Below are 12,956 nucleotides of genomic sequence, written 5' to 3'. Positions count from 1 at the left end.
ACTACGTGTGTTGCAGATCTTACACACGTTATCTTGTGTCATCCTCGCCACAAGGCGGGTGTACTGCCCTCCTCTTTTGAGTGAGCGAGAGAACTTTCCCGAGTTGGGCCCTCCTCCAGCACCCGACCGCCGTCCCGCTCCCGCCGGGCGCCAGACCCCGAGAGCCATTGGTTCGCCATCATCCTAATCAGGGTCAAATAAGGAGGCGCGCACGCAGGGGCAGACGCAGGTCACCTGCAAGCCGAACCGATCTAGGCGGAGAGGGACCCTTCTGGGCCCCTTCTCCTTAGGCTTGGGCTTCCGCTTGGGCTTGGGCTTGAGCGGCGGCTCCGGCACCGACTCCTCCTCCGACCCCTCCTCCGGCTCCTCCTCCGACTCTTCGACTTCTCCTTCTCCTAGAACTGGTGCTCGTAGGCGCCACCAGCCGGAGCCAGCCATTGCACGCTTCGACTGGTCGGCGGGCTGGCGCTAGCCACAGCCTCCTGCCGGGACTCAGGAACGCGAGAGGGCGCCGCTTCCGGGAGCCCGCACTCAGCTTCCGGACGCTCGCGCGCCGAGCTCACCATAGAGAAGCCAGCCTGGACGCCCACTTCCGGCCGTCCGAGGAGCTTTGCTGGCGCTGGTAGGCTGGGGGCCCCCACCGCCCCTCTCCCTCAGGGTCGCGCGGGCTCCGCCCTTTAACGGAAACGTCTCCCTCTTCACCCTGCGCCCTAGCAGACGCAGTGCTGCGCCCACAGCTGCCGGACAAAGGGTGACGTCCAGAGTTGGAATCATGGCGGCAAGTGAGTCGAGCTTGGCAGTAACCGAGAGCCTCGCGCCGCTGTCGGGGAAAGAGGAAGGGGCCGGCTTGAGCTCAGGCCCGGAGCGTAATTCTACGGGCTCCTCCTCGACTCCTGAGACCCCACCGCCTGCCCCCGAATCGTCCAGCCTCAACGCCGCGGTCCCCGAAGCGAATCCTACGTTTCCCGCGGCGGCCGCCGCCGCCCTGGAGCTGCCCCTCGGGCCCGCACCCCTGGCCTCCGCGCCGTTTGCCGAAGCCGCTCCGCGATCCCCCCCAGGCCCTGGCGGCTCCCGGCCCGGCCCGGAGACGTTCCGCCAGCGATTCCGGCAGTTCCGCTACCAGGACGCGGCAGGCCCTCGGGAGGCGTTCCGACAGCTGCGGGAGCTCTCCCGCCAGTGGCTGCGGCCCGACATCCGTACGAAGGAGCAGATCGTGGAGATGCTGGTGCAGGAGCAGCTGCTTGCCATCCTGCCTGAGGCAGCGCGGGCCCGGCGGCTTCGCCGCCGCACGGACGTGCGCATCACCGGCTGAGCGGCAGAGCTGCGGGCGGCCCGGCCCGGGCGCTCTCTGGACTAGAGCCGTGATCAGATCCGAGGCCCTGAGCCTAGCTCCCCATTACGCGTTAATGAAAAATGAGTTTTGGCAGTTCCTGCAGTCTCGTGTGTCCTTTTCGTTCGTCCTTTACCGTGCTTATTTTCCCGAGCCTATTTCCAACCTCCTTTCTGGCTGGTGGCGAAACCAAGTTGGGAGTCCATGAGAATAAAGGCTTTGTTTCTCATTCACGTGGCCATCGTTGGCTTTTGTGGGATCATTATGTGTTGGTTAGGCCTGGGCCGCCACATCTGGGAAATTTTTTTCCTGCGCATTCCCCAGCGTCGCACTTGGGTTTCCTTTGTTTTGTGGAGTCTATGTAATGAGGGCTCCAGCAGCCTGTGTTCCATCGTCGCCCCTACCTCTCACTAGTTAGAATTTGAGCTTGTTTTCCTAAGAGAACAGATGACAGTGTTCTGTTGTCTTGTAGATGGCGGTGGGTCGTGCCGGCAAATAGCTGGCTCTACTAGGTGCTTATTTAACTGGCTACTGCTATACCAATGTTGCCACCAGCTTGCTCCATCAGCCTGCCCTCTGGGCACAGACTTCCCCAAAGGCCCAAGTTATAGGGCTATTTTAGTAAGTGTTTAGTGCCGGTGTTTACAGAGATAGGCTAGTTCTTGTTTGTGAGCTCTGGCTTAAGCCTCTATACTCACCTTTCTTACCAAATTTTAAGGCTCTTGAAAGATTTAAGGAGCATATCTGGTGTGAACTAATGGATTGCTACTCACTTTAATGTCTCTCCAACTGCCTCCCTCAACTTTTTTAATAAGCATAATTGTTTAGGAAGGGAAGAAGCAATGTGGCAAGAACAGGGAAGCTCTGCAGTATAACCTTAGAGCCTACTCCATTCCTTGAGTCTTATGCACACCCAGGAAGGAGCTGATTGGGGTTCATAGGCCGTTTGGCTTGCCCTCAGAAGGGTCCTAATTGCAGTGGGTGCCATCTTTTAATATAGGGAAGGCCAGACCTATTTTCCCTGCACTGCTTTCAACAATCAAAAATTGAATAGTCCTGCAGCTCACATCACAAAGCATAGCCAGACTGGGCTAGAGGGTGGTGTGGGGCATTTTACTTTTGAATATTAAAGACACTTAAATGAATTCAAAAGTATTTTGCATATTTCCTTGGGATTTTGGATTTAAGCCTGCAGCTGCCTCCCTGCAGAAGATACGTCTACTAAGAATGTAAAAGCAGACTTCCTTTAAAAGGTAATGTTTATAGAAAATTAATGCACATTAAAAACAGGGTAGATGGGACTTCCCTGGTGGTGTAGTGGTTAATGAGAATCTGCCTGCCAATTCAGGAGAGACAGGTTCAAGCCCTGGTCCTGGAAGATCCTACATGCCACGGAGCAACTAAGCCCGTGTGCCACAGCTACTGAGCCTGCACTCTGGAGCCCACGAGCCATAACTACTGAGCCTGTGTGCCACAACTACTGAAGCCTGCATGCCTAGAGCCCATGCTCTGCAACGAGAAGACACTGCAATGAGAAGCCCGTGCACCGCAACAAAGAGGAGCCCCCGCTCACCACAACTAGAGAAAGCCTGCACACAGCAACGAAGACCCAATGCAGCTAAAAATAAATATAAGAAGAAAAATAAATTTATTAAAAAAAAAAATAGGGTAGGGCTTCCCTGGTGGTGCAGTGGCTGAGAGTCCGCCTGCCGATGCAGGGGACACGGGTTCGTGCCCTGGTCCGGGAAGATCCCACATGCCGCGGAGCGGCTGGGCCAGTGAGCCATGGCTGCTGAGCCTGTGCGTCCGGAGCCTGTGCTCCGCAACGGGAGAGGCCGCAACAGTGAGAGGCCTGCATACCGCAAAAAAAAAAAAAAAAAAAAAAAAAAAGGGTAGATAACTATAACAAATGACTGAAACGTAGCAACAAAAACCTGTTTTATTTTTTCCAAATACAGATACAGAAGTTTGCATGTTTTGCAAATATTGCTTCAAAGCAACATTTCTATATACAGCGCCTTCTGTTCTAATAGCGCGTAAACATAGATATGTATCCACAGTGCAATGTTGGCTCATCAAGGGTCCACCTTGCATACACTCATCACTTAAACAAAATGATTAGTCAAACCAGAACTGTTTTTGTCAAGGCAATTTTTTTAATAGGTGGATAGTTTTTCTCAAAAGAAAACTTAGGTAGTGTACATATTTCTAAATGGTAACAGTAATATTTGCAAATAACAGTTTCCAGTGCTCCAGCCTGGGGTTAATTCAACTTGACCCAGGAATTGGGGATGGAGCCCCTCAACATGGCTTTAAATTAGGGAAGCACACTGGGGTTATCAGAACTTGGAGTCACCCCCTGCTTCCCTAAGGACAAAGGTCACAATGAGTGAAATGGGATTATTTCCTTTACAAAAAGCATACAGTAAACTCAATAATGGCCACTTGGCAAAATTAGGGTAACTCAGTTTCTTCTTTCATCTTGAAAAAGACATGAGATTGACTCCCTTAAAGTTACAGCTTCCCCAGAAGTTATGCTCAAATGTGTTTTCAGGAAAGAAAAATCAGTAATCTAATAAGTCACCATACCTCACAGTTGTGGCTACAGAAAATCATCCTGTTTCTTCCCCTTTCAGACAAGCTTCACACAGTTCTTATAATGTGGCCGTCTGATAAATTATGCAAAACACAGATGCCATGCATACTCCTTGAGCGTTTCTTCCCACACCAGAAACACCAACATTAGCAATGGGAAACAACCTCTTACAGAGGAATTGTGTCACCTTTATTACAGATGTCATAGCCACATGTATTCCCTCTGATGGATGAGCTACAGCAGGTCAACTTGTCCTAAATTCATTTTATATCAAATGGTGAGTTAAATTACTAGACAAAGCATACCTTGAAACAGATCTTGGTACAGAGGGCTTTGTGACCGCAATGACCTGTACCTTAAAGCCTAACCATCCCAAAGGTCACCGGAGATACTGTCATTGCTATTGAGATATTGGCTACTTCACGTTTACATAGTAAATATTTGCAGCATATAACATTACAGATTCATAAACCCATAATTAACTTGTGAGTGTTAATGGATAGATGTGCTTTGATTTTTGCCTTTAGTGATAGGAAAACTAAATGGTAAAATGGGTCACTCCTCAAAGCATGGAACATTTTCTTTAACTTTGCCTAGTAAGGAAAAACAAAACAATTACACGTGGAACCGTAACCTGGAAGAGTAACAAATATTGTCTCAGAAGGTACAAACTGTACCTGGACCTTAAGCAGCATAATCACCTTGATCTCACAAAATAATACGAACAGGAAATTTAAAGTGTTAAAGTATATTAAAACAATTCTGAAAATGCCAACTACTGAACATATACCCTTCGGGGAAGGAGAAAAGCGGCAGCAGATGTAGAATCTGGTTTGTTTACAACAATACAAAGTAAGGTAATTCCCCAAACCACATTCTTTGTAACAAATCTTTACAGTGAGAGTTCAAATTTGGGGGAACCATTTTTTGGACATTAAATAGAACTGGTAAGCTGTCAAGAAGTGGGTAGAAAATGCTGTCCTTTGGGTTCCAGACCCTGCCTGCTTCAGTTTGGAATTCCTCCTAGATTCTTATTACAGTGAGATTCTAGTTCTTCCACAGGCTGTATGGGTTCTGCTACAAAAGACACAACCCAGCCAATTCTGGGGTGAAAGCATACAAAACTTGTCCCCGGTACCATGAAGTCATGCAAGAGAGGTGGTGAGAAAGTGAAGAGTTCTAAGAAGACAGGGCGGCCAAGGCCTCTGCTCCTTCCCAACCTCCACAGAACGGTGAAGTCACGACATTCCCACGAAGCTGGAAAAACGAAAATGATGCCTGCTGCCTAAATTCATGCCAGGCAGAAAACCAGAAGGCTTGGCATGTGCCCCAACCTGACAGAAAAGTCAATTAAATAAGCTGCAAGTTGAATTTACAACTGTTTCCGACTAAACTTTTTTGGCTCTCATTCCATTTATCATCAGTGGCACGATTTCAAGTGAGGTTTGTGCAAAAAGACTCACTCTCCATTCAACAATGTGCACAGAAGAAGGGAATCCCAAGAGTCTATTTGCTACCTTCTTGGTAGGCTTCGAGATCAGAGTGCCCTCCCTTCCAGCAGCCAAAATGGCCTCTTTGTCCAAGTCCATCACACCCCTGCCCAGATCCCTGAAGTCAGTCGGTGTCACGTGCATTCGGCATGCTAGGTTTATTTATTTAAATATGTGAAGCTCCTCCTGCAGGTGCCCCAGGACTGTGCCCCCATTAGTGTGGGGTGCCCAGTTTCATGTTGAGCAGCAGAGTGCGATCTGTTGCACCTTGCCCAGGTCCGTCAGCAGCTGCTTGATGCAATGCTTGAGCTGCGGAAGCCTGGCCAGAGGCTCTGGGGGCTCCAGCTCCCCAGTGTAGTCCAGCCAGCTCTCCAACACTGTAGGCAGAAGAGAGAGGACCCGGTGAGTTCTCAACACTTGATCTGCAAGAATGTCAGCAAGAATTTCAGCACTTTATCCCACCTAACCACTCATGGGGGGCAGGGAGGGAGGGCCATTTCAGGCAACACTGCCTCATCACCTTCTCTGCAAAGTATTACTCCTAGGACAAAGCTCAAATGCTGTAGAGCAGTGCAGTCCAACAGAACTTTCTGCAATGACGGAAAGGGGCTATGTCTGTGTTGTCTAATATAGCCACTAGCCATATGTAGCTACTGAGTACTTAAAACGTGGCTAGTGCAACTGAGGAACTGAATTTAAATTTTATTCCATTTTAATTAATTTAAATAGCCACACATAGCTAGTGACTACTGCATTCGTACAGCTCTATAGTCTAGCCGGCTTGGAAGGACCCACCTTTCTCAGTGTTACCACCCCATCTTTATAAGGCTTTCTTCCCATGTTGAAAATCAGAGAGCCTGGTGTTTTAGCCTTCTGTTAAGAAAAATTAGAATCTAAAGGGACTTGAAATGGTCTATTTTTGTCTCCATAAATTCTGATCTGCTTCATATTGATTCCTATCATCAGTAGCACAGAACACTCTGATTTTATTTTCTAAGTACTTAATGTAAAATGTCCAGATACTAACAAACTTGACTACAATTAGTTCAATATCTAAAAAGCTGTCTTGCTTCTGAGAGCAGAAATTTCTGTATAGAAAGATATTTGTTCTTCCCCAAGCCACTCCCTTAAGCTCTGGCATTTGGGGAGGGGCCATTCCGGAGCCCTGCACCTCTGACAAGAGCCAGCCCCTCCAGGTAGGCCCTGTGCTTACCCCGGCCTGCCCGCCCCCTTTCTAGTCTGTGCACCAACCTCTACTGAGCACCATCTGGACCCTGGAGCCAGAGTGCAGAAAGAGGAAGACCATGCAGTGCCTGTTCCTCAAGAAGCCTGCAGCCTCATACACAATCCTCTGCCCTCCTCAGACCAGCCCTCCATCTTCCTTCCCACCTTTCTAAATCCTTTGTTCCCTGCAAGTTACTTCTCAGGGAAGCCTTCCCCAACTCTACAATCTGAATCTGGTCCCTGTGTCACAGGTGCTATGCTATCACTTGCTCTCCTTTGGAGCACTTATCCTGGTTTGTAATTAAACATAACGGGATGATTTAATTAATATCTGTCTCTAACATAAGATCAAGCTCCATGAGAGCAGAGGCAGAGTCTGCCTGACTCACCATTATATCCCTAACACTCAACTATGCCTGGCACATAGTAGGCTCTTGACAGAGGCAGTGAGAGAATGCAGGAACAGTCCAGCGATATGCCCCACTGAACGCTCGGGCTCCTCAGAGTTCACCTTCCTCCATCAGATTTCTTGTTGGCACTCGGGGGTTCCAAGGAGGAGGAGCCTTCCCTCCTCCTGATCCCAACAAGTACAAGGACTTGAAAATAAGAAATACAAAACTGACTTCTCAGACGGAACTTGAAAACCAAGAGTAAAGGATCAAAGTTAAATGACAGTGACCAGTGACCTCCTGAGCAAGAAAAACTCCATAGTGACCAGTTTCAATACAACAGTCTTATTAAAAAAAAAAAGAAAAAGAAAAAGGAGTCCACAGACTAGAGAGAGACAGGAACTGCTCAGCTAAAGAGCACAAGAGTAAATGGAGGGGGGACTTCCCCGGTGGTCCAGTGGTTAAGACTCCATGCTCCCAATGCAGGGGACCCAGGTTTGATCCCTGATCAGGGAACTAGATCCCACATGTCACAACTAAAGATCCCACACACAGCAACGAAGATCCCAAAGACCTGGCATGCATGCATAAATAAATCTTTTTTTAAAAAAAAGAGTAAATGGAGAAAAGACTCAAAGTTAATGCCGTAAGAGCCCATCTGGGCAGTCAAGGCTGGCTGGGTTGATTCCAAGAGAAAATGTCAGTCTGTCCTGGGCAAGATGATCCTACAATTGCTGAGAGGCCCCTCTTAAAGCTACTGGAACTACCTCAGATCTGGTTCGGGCTCACCCAAGACGTCCCCCAACACCATGGTGACCCAGCAGGCACGCACAGGGAGAAAAGCATCAGTCAGTGTGCAGACTAGAAGAGCCTAGGCCACTCATAGTGTCTGAACTTGGTTAAGAGGAGTGTTTGGAGCCCCTAAGGTGGAATTCTTCTCTCTAGCAGGAACGAAGAAGACCAGACCCAGAACTGTGGGAGCCAACAGCACCTCCTCTGAACCCCAGCATCCAACAAGCCAGGCTTCTCTCCACACCAGGTGCTGGACCATCACCCCAAGTTTCTCTTTTAAGGAAGCTCAACAGCTTCTCAACAGTATCATGATTCCAAGAAAGGCAGCAGGTTATAAAGGTAAAGTTTCATTTCAAATACACTCCCCCAGACAATCTAGATAGAGGCCAATGCTCACTAAGGTAATATTAAAAAAAAAAAATCTTTCTAATGCTAAAAGATTCAGTATTTTCATGGTCATTAAATATCTTTTATCTTTTAGTTTTATAAGACTGTTCACACAACTACGTAAGTTATTAAATAATGGTTAACACTGAAACAATGACATTTTTTAAAGTCAATACAATAGCTTATCAGACTTTTTAAAAAGGAATATTGTATCTATCTTCCTATAAAAGCTGTTTATCTTGATGGTATTTAGATGAAATGAAGATAGTAGAAATAAAATGGGATTCTGATGAATCTTTATTAAATACAATGCAAACTCTGTTTACCTGAATAAAATCTTTAAACTTTATAATTGATTTTCATGCTTCCAGTACCTCTCAGAGCCTGGAATATCAGAACAAGAACAGAGTATGTGGCCCCAGATGGAGGACACAAGAGTCCTCTGGAAGGCCAGAGAAGGGAGCCCAGGCTTGTTGTCCTGGCCATACTGATCACTCAGTGAACTCAGGGCTGGAGCAGCCCAAGCTTGGGACTTCCCTGGTGGTCCAGTTAAAGAATGTGCCTTCCAGTGCAGGGGACGTGGGTTTGATCCCTGGTGGGGGAACTAAGATCCCACATGCCTTGGGGCAACTAAGCCCGCACGTCTCAACTAGAGAGCCCACGTGCCACAAACTACAGAGCCCACACACTCTGGAGCCCGTGTGCCACAGCCAGAGAGAGAGAAGCCCGCACGCCACAACAAAAGATCCCGCATGCCGCCATGAAGATCCCGCGTGCGGCAACTAAGACCCAACGCAGCCAAAAATAAAATGGAAGGAAGGGAGGGAGGAAGGAAGGAAGAAAGAAAGAAGGCTCTGACTTCTCCCCTAGGGGCAGGTTCCTTTGGCAACAACAGAACCTTTGCCCTGTTTCCATGGTGCTAAGCCTCTTTTCAGGGACCCAGAGCCAATTCTACCGCCACTGTCTGAAACTCTACAATTTTCAGTCTGGCATTCGATCCTCTTTCAGCTTTCTAATAGCAGGGTTTTTCACAGACCTGGCATCAGCTACAGTTCTAAGGAGCCCAAGGAAACCTTTCAGGAGTGAAAGAGAGACAGAAACACTCTGCCTTCCAGAAATGCCCTCACAATGGACCCTGGACTGGCCTCCCATTCCTGGTTCCGCAGGTTTGCCTCCGGGGCAGGAAAGAAAGCATGAGGGCGTGTTAGGCTCTCGCCCTCGCACACTCCAACAGGGCCAACCCTTTCCCAGTCGAGCCAGTCCTCTTATCATCCACCCTCAGTCACCCCCTCTGTAGCAGAAAACATCACTCTCTTCAAGGCTCCACTTCAGTCCCAGGAGCTCCAGGAAGCCTTCCTGTTATCACTTCCCCTCACAGCAGCTCTCCTCCCCTGGCCCGGCCTCAGCCATACCTGTGACCCTTGCTTACATAACACATGGCATTTTTCTTCTGAGTTATTTCATCCCCAATTACAGTAATAACAGCCTGGCTGTACTCAGAATCCTCAAACAGAACATTTATTTCTTAATCAGTGTCCTTTCTAAGGATGAAAACAAATAATTAGGAAATAAGAGAATAAGACAACAAACAATCAAGAAGGAAGTCTGACTTCAAAAAGCAAACTGACAACATCAAGAGTTCAGTCCTCCAAGCCCATTTGTTACCACTAACATCTGGGACAAATACCCAGGGGCTACATAAATGACTTAGTCAAGTTCTTAAATCTACTGATAAAGAGGAGAAGGCTTCATATTAGATTTTAAGAAAGGCTGAAATAAAAAGTGTTTTCAGGGCTTCCCTGGTGGCGCAGTGGTTGAGAGTCCGCCTGCCGATGCAGGGGACACGGGTTTGTGCCCCGGTCCGGGAGGATCCCACATGCCGCAGAGCGGCTGGGCCCGTGAGCCATGGCCGCTGAGCCTGTGCGTCTGGAGCCTGTGCTCCGCAACGGGAGAGGCCACAACAGTGAGAGGCCCGTGTACCGCAAAAAAAAAAAAAAGTGTTTTCAGATCAATCCTCAGACATCCTAAAAGCTCAAATAGGTCAAAGTTTCAATTCCCCACAGAACTGGCTTAGTAAAGATCTGCTCAGATCACACATTACCCGCAGGCAGAGTCCAGCTGCTCTTCTGCACACTCTCCTTGGCAGAAGGGACTGGGAAAGTGAGGCAGGACCCCTGACATCGCACAAACCTTAGAAGTGCCCGATCAATACTAAAAGTAAGGCTCTGCCATCTTGAGGGGAGAATGAAGGTGGTGAGACTGACAGAGAGGAGACAAGAACACAGCTGTGCCTGGAGAGCAGCTCATCCCGGCGGGCCCACAGTGGCTGCCAAGTGCAGGGAGCCAAGGAGGGAGCCCTACCGTCCAGCTCCTTCTCAATGGAGTCCATCCTATGCGTGACTTCATCCTGAAGAGACTCCACATGCGTCAGCAGGTTAAACTGCCACTGGTGCTGGGAGCTCAGCAGCCCCTCTCCGCCTCTGTCCAGCAGCTTCCGAGCGGGGGCTTCCTCAGGTAGGACCTTTCTGGAGACATATTCCCTCACCTGGGGATGCAACAACATTGAAGTTACTGCATGGAGACAGCTCCCAGCCCCTCCTCCAAACAGCCAGTGTCCACAACCATTTGAAAACCCAGTTGCAGTTTGAATATCCCAACTCTCTACCTCCCTGCCCCGTTCCTCCCCTCTTGGGCACTGGGCAGAAGTGTGCCTGCTGTACCAATAACAACCACCTCAGGGCAGCACAGACCTCTGGCTCAGAGGATCCCACAGCTGCTTTCCAAAGAATGGCCCAATGCCCTAGGGCTTCCAGAAACCTGAGATCAGAATACAGCAAGGCAAGTGTAGACAAGGGTTAGTATGTGGATGTCAGACAAACTAGCTTTAAATCCTAGCTCCATGTCTCGCTGAACGCGTGTATCTGGATGAGTTACTTCACCTCTCTGGGCCTCTGTTCCCTCATGGGAAAGAAGGAAGTAGTAAATCCTACTTTAAAGGTTCATGAGGATGAAATAGGATAATGTTTATAAAACACAGTGCCGGCCTATGGTCAGCCTGCTATCGATGAAAGAGATTTTTAAGCCCAGCTGCCTTGTTTAGGCCCCGTATTTCCTGATTTTTTTCATGATGTGCCAGACACCTCTAGGCAATGTGCCCAGTCTGCATGACCATAAACCTTTGCTGGGGTTTGTGACCGCAACCTTCCATTCACTCATTTGAAATGAAATAGGTTCTACTTAACATTTATTTAGGGGTGACTATGTGCAAAGCCATGTTCTGAGAGCTTTTCACAGACATGCTGCACAGTAACTGAGAGGGCACTGCCACTGGCTCCACTCGACAGGGGGTAAGGAGACACGTCTGAGGAGGTGAAGTGACCTGCTCAGAATCACACAGCAAGTGGCTGAGCCCAGACTTGAAACTGGGTCTGTCTCCAAAGACTATGTCCTCACCAGCCTCATCCAGCACTGTTTAGACCCTGGCAAGGATACAGGCTGAACGAGGTATAATGCCCACCCTTGAGGGGCTTCTAACCTAGGATGCTCCCCCTCGCCACGACGCAGCAATGGACTTATGCTGGTGATACCATCCCACAAAGTGAAGTCTGTGAAAGTAAGTATGACAAGGGTGGAGAAGCTCTCAAATCACACAAATCCTCACTGACAACTGAGGACAGGGCAGAATGAGACCAGTGAACACTGGCAAGAGAACACAGGGGGCTCCAGGAGAGAATGACTTGAATAACAAGAAAATGAGAGTACCTCTTGGGAAAACTGATGAAACCAGCAAATATTTTGACAAAATGGACTGTTCCTATGTCAGGGCTGCAAAGTGAAAAGTAAAGCCAGCATAGAATTGTACTGAAAACCTTATGCCTAACAAAACACCTGACTCATTCTTTGCTCGTGGGAAGGATTAGCACCCACGGGCAACTATAAATTGCATTGAAGAAAAAAACTCACTTTCCTAACTTACTTCCATTTATCAAGTTCCAGTCAACCCTTTTCCCCTGCTACCTCCCACCTCTGCCACTCTGTGGACATTTTTGGGGTTTAAGTGGGCTCCCTTGACTTTGTACTCATTTTAACAGACCAAAAAACATCTATGATAAGCAAATTGATATACAATTTTACAGTAAATACAACTCTATAATAAACATCTTCCACAGAACATTTAGCCCTAGGAGGAGAAGGTGCAAGCACTCAAACACCGAATTAAGAACCAGTGCAAGCGAGCCTCATACCTTTGGCGAGCTGGGTTTGTGGTCACTGTCCCCTCTGCTCCTGTCTTGTTCTAGAGGCCAGCCCAGGCGCGGAGAGAGGGAATCGTCACCATTCTCGTGGAGGGGGTTGACTGCATCGTCAAGGGCAGAGCGCCGGGTCTCCACCACCAGCTTCTGTTCCACAGCAGGGTAGTAGGTGCGGGGCTTCTGGTAGCAGTGCTCGCTGGTGATATATGACTCCTCCACAGACCGGGGCAAGGGCAGGGGCAGAGGCTTCTCCACCGCCCCGTTCAAAGTTCTATAGCTTGGGGCTTCCTCCCTGCTCTTGGCTTCAGTGACATGGATGTGTCTGGAATGAGATCTCCCCTCCGCCAGATGCTGTTTCCAAGGCTGACACCACAGCTGCAGATCAGGATGTTCCCGGCTTCTGTTGGGAGGGCAAACACAGAGAGGGCTTTGGAGTACCTGGGACCACTGCAGGGGCTTTCCAGTAGCGGGGAAGACCTCCCACCTGGGCCAACTGGT

At 48.8% G+C, this 12,956-nt stretch overlaps 2 protein-coding genes across 2 annotated transcripts in view; one reads left to right on the top strand and one right to left on the bottom strand.

Annotated features, from left to right (window-relative positions):
• The first annotated feature begins 711 nt into the window (after window positions 1-711).
• SCAND1 (SCAN domain containing 1) lies at window positions 712-1,550 on the top strand. Its single transcript, XM_082858300.1, has one exon. It carries the CDS (start codon window positions 773-775, stop codon window positions 1,310-1,312), a length of 540 nt encoding a protein of 179 aa, XP_082714426.1. The 5' UTR covers window positions 712-772; the 3' UTR covers window positions 1,313-1,550.
• Window positions 1,551-3,484: 1,934 nt separating this feature from the next.
• The window catches only part of PHF20 (PHD finger protein 20), a 133,221-nt gene continuing 123,749 nt past the window's right edge, over window positions 3,485-12,956 (bottom strand). Inside the window, exons 17-19 of the mRNA XM_082858219.1 lie at window positions 12,453-12,858; window positions 10,570-10,753; window positions 3,485-5,793 (exon numbers count right to left, since the gene is read on the bottom strand). Of these exons, the coding sequence (XP_082714345.1) occupies window positions 5,651-5,793; window positions 10,570-10,753; window positions 12,453-12,858 (733 nt within the window). The 3' untranslated portion in view covers window positions 3,485-5,650. The remainder of the gene's footprint in view (window positions 5,794-10,569; window positions 10,754-12,452; window positions 12,859-12,956) is intronic.

This window comes from Leucopleurus acutus, assembly GCF_964270905.1.
Source record: "Leucopleurus acutus genome assembly, chromosome: 16".
Lineage (NCBI taxonomy): Eukaryota > Metazoa > Chordata > Mammalia > Artiodactyla > Delphinidae > Leucopleurus > Leucopleurus acutus.
Note: the sequence above shows the minus strand (reverse complement) of the source record. Positions and strands in the feature narration are given on the sequence as shown.

Excerpts from the sequence above, each read along its gene's own strand:
- SCAND1 (XM_082858300.1), top strand. The coding sequence starts at position 773 with ATGGCGGCAAGTGAGTCGAGCTTGGCAGTAACCGAGAGCCTCGCGCCG.